The 1,653-nt window shown below is 61.5% G+C and overlaps 1 protein-coding gene across 3 annotated transcripts in view; it reads right to left on the reverse strand.

The window, feature by feature from the left end:
* Positions 1–1,653, reverse strand: part of CACNA2D2 (calcium voltage-gated channel auxiliary subunit alpha2delta 2) — a 141,763-nt gene that overhangs the window by 667 nt on the left and 139,443 nt on the right. For all 3 annotated transcript variants that reach the window (XM_007451815.1, XM_007451814.1, XM_007451813.1), the window contains 7 exons: positions 1,496–1,584; positions 1,262–1,309; positions 953–1,024; positions 697–849; positions 502–554; positions 327–382; positions 66–192 (listed from right to left, as the gene is read on the reverse strand). In XM_007451815.1, coding sequence (XP_007451877.1) covers positions 66–192; positions 327–382; positions 502–554; positions 697–849; positions 953–1,024; positions 1,262–1,309; positions 1,496–1,584 — 598 coding nt within the window. The remainder of the gene's footprint in view (positions 1–65; positions 193–326; positions 383–501; positions 555–696; positions 850–952; positions 1,025–1,261; positions 1,310–1,495; positions 1,585–1,653) is intronic.

Genomic DNA, 1,653 nt, shown 5'->3' on the forward strand with positions numbered 1-1,653 from the left:
TCCCCTCCCCTCCCCGCTGCAGCCCCGGCCCGGCCCCGCCCCTCTGGCCAGCTCCGCGCGCGCACCTGGAGCAGTTTCCGCAGTCGATGATGGCGTTGTAGGAGGCGTTCACCGAACCGAAGTAGTACTGGGTCTGTTTCATGACGCAGCTGCTCTCGCGCACCTCGGGGTTCCCCTCGGCCTCCGCGGGGTCTGCGAGGGTCCAGAGCCCCTCAGCTGCACCCCTACACCCTGAGCCTCGCTCAGCCGTAAGCCCCGCCCTCCCTTTGGAGTAGGTCTCAGATTGGGGAGGGGCTTTGAGGAGGGACCTCCAAAGCCCTACCTACCTGCCTGGAACCAGCTGTGGTAGATGAGACCATAGAGAAGTTGCTGGAACAAAGACCTGCGGGGCATGGGTCACCGAGTGGGAGTGGTCAGCAGAGGTCAGTACCGTGCCCCATTTCTTTCCAGCCCTCCTGCCCAGGGAGCACCCTCCCTCTCCCATTTCCCCTGGGGACTCACCAGGCCGCAGCAGAGGTCCACCAGGCTAGGTTAAGGAAGTCTGCAATGGTGGGCTGCAGTGGAGAGAGTGGCATGGGCTCCCACTGCTGCCCCTGGACCTGGTTCACCCCCAGCTTTCTCGTTAGAGGTAGGGGGTCATCTGTGGGCAGGTCTCCCAGTTCCCCCATCTGCAGGCCAGGCATTGCTGGGGCTCACCACAAAGATGCCCCGGGGTGCGGCACCCAGGTTGCCCGGGGGCAGGGGGGCACAGGCCGCCTGATAGTCGTAGGACTCCTTGCGGTTGTAGAAGGAGTTATTGTAGAGTGCCAGCATCAGGTTGGCATCCACCTCACTGAAGAATCTGCCCACCTGGGGATGCCGGGAGGCAGTGGTAGTCACAGGGCTGGCAGTGCCATATCACCAGAAGGCTCAAACCCGGACCCTCTCCTTCCACCCTCTTCCTGACCCTCACCTGGTCCCACTGATGGTTCTGGTTTGACAGCACCAGGAATCCCCCATCATCAATGAGGACACAGAGCAGGTCCTGAGAGGTGGGAAAGGGGGAGGAAGATGGGGAGGGGCTCCAGCCCAGCCTTTCCTCCACAGACCCTGGCAGTCCAGTAGCTGAGTGGAGGCGGCACCATTCCCCCAGTTCTGGTAAAGCTGTGAAGTCAGGGTGGGATGTTGAGACCCACTGGCTAAGGGATGGGATGGGCTAGGAGCTGCATTTGGGACTCAGGTGTCCAGGAGTGGGGTAAGCTAGGGTTCAGGGCACACGCACCTCGTTGTTAACCTCGCAGTCCATCTCACAGTGGCTGTTGGGGCCGCACTGCTGGGCAGAGAGCAAGGACCGTAAGTGCCCACCAGTGTTTCCCCTCCCATCACCCTTTATACATCGGGGACCCTGCCTCCCCATAGGCACCAGAGCCACTCTGAGTGGGAGGACTGGTAGGGGTTCCTGGGGACTCCAGAATGGGTGCTTCTGGGCTTACTGCCCTCATCCCTGACCAGATACCTTCTGAGGCTGGTCCTGGTGGGTACGGTTGCTGGCTAGCACCTTGAACTTCTCAGCCCAGGCCTCTAGGTCCAACTTAACGCCTACCACTGTGGGGGAGAGCAAGGGGCCATCAGTGCCTACCTACCTGGGCAGCACACTGCCCATTTTCTCTTTCC

This window comes from Lipotes vexillifer, unplaced genomic scaffold, assembly GCF_000442215.2.
Source record: "Lipotes vexillifer unplaced genomic scaffold, Lipotes_vexillifer_v1.1 scaffold500, whole genome shotgun sequence".
Classification (NCBI taxonomy): Eukaryota; Metazoa; Chordata; class Mammalia; order Artiodactyla; family Lipotidae; genus Lipotes; species Lipotes vexillifer.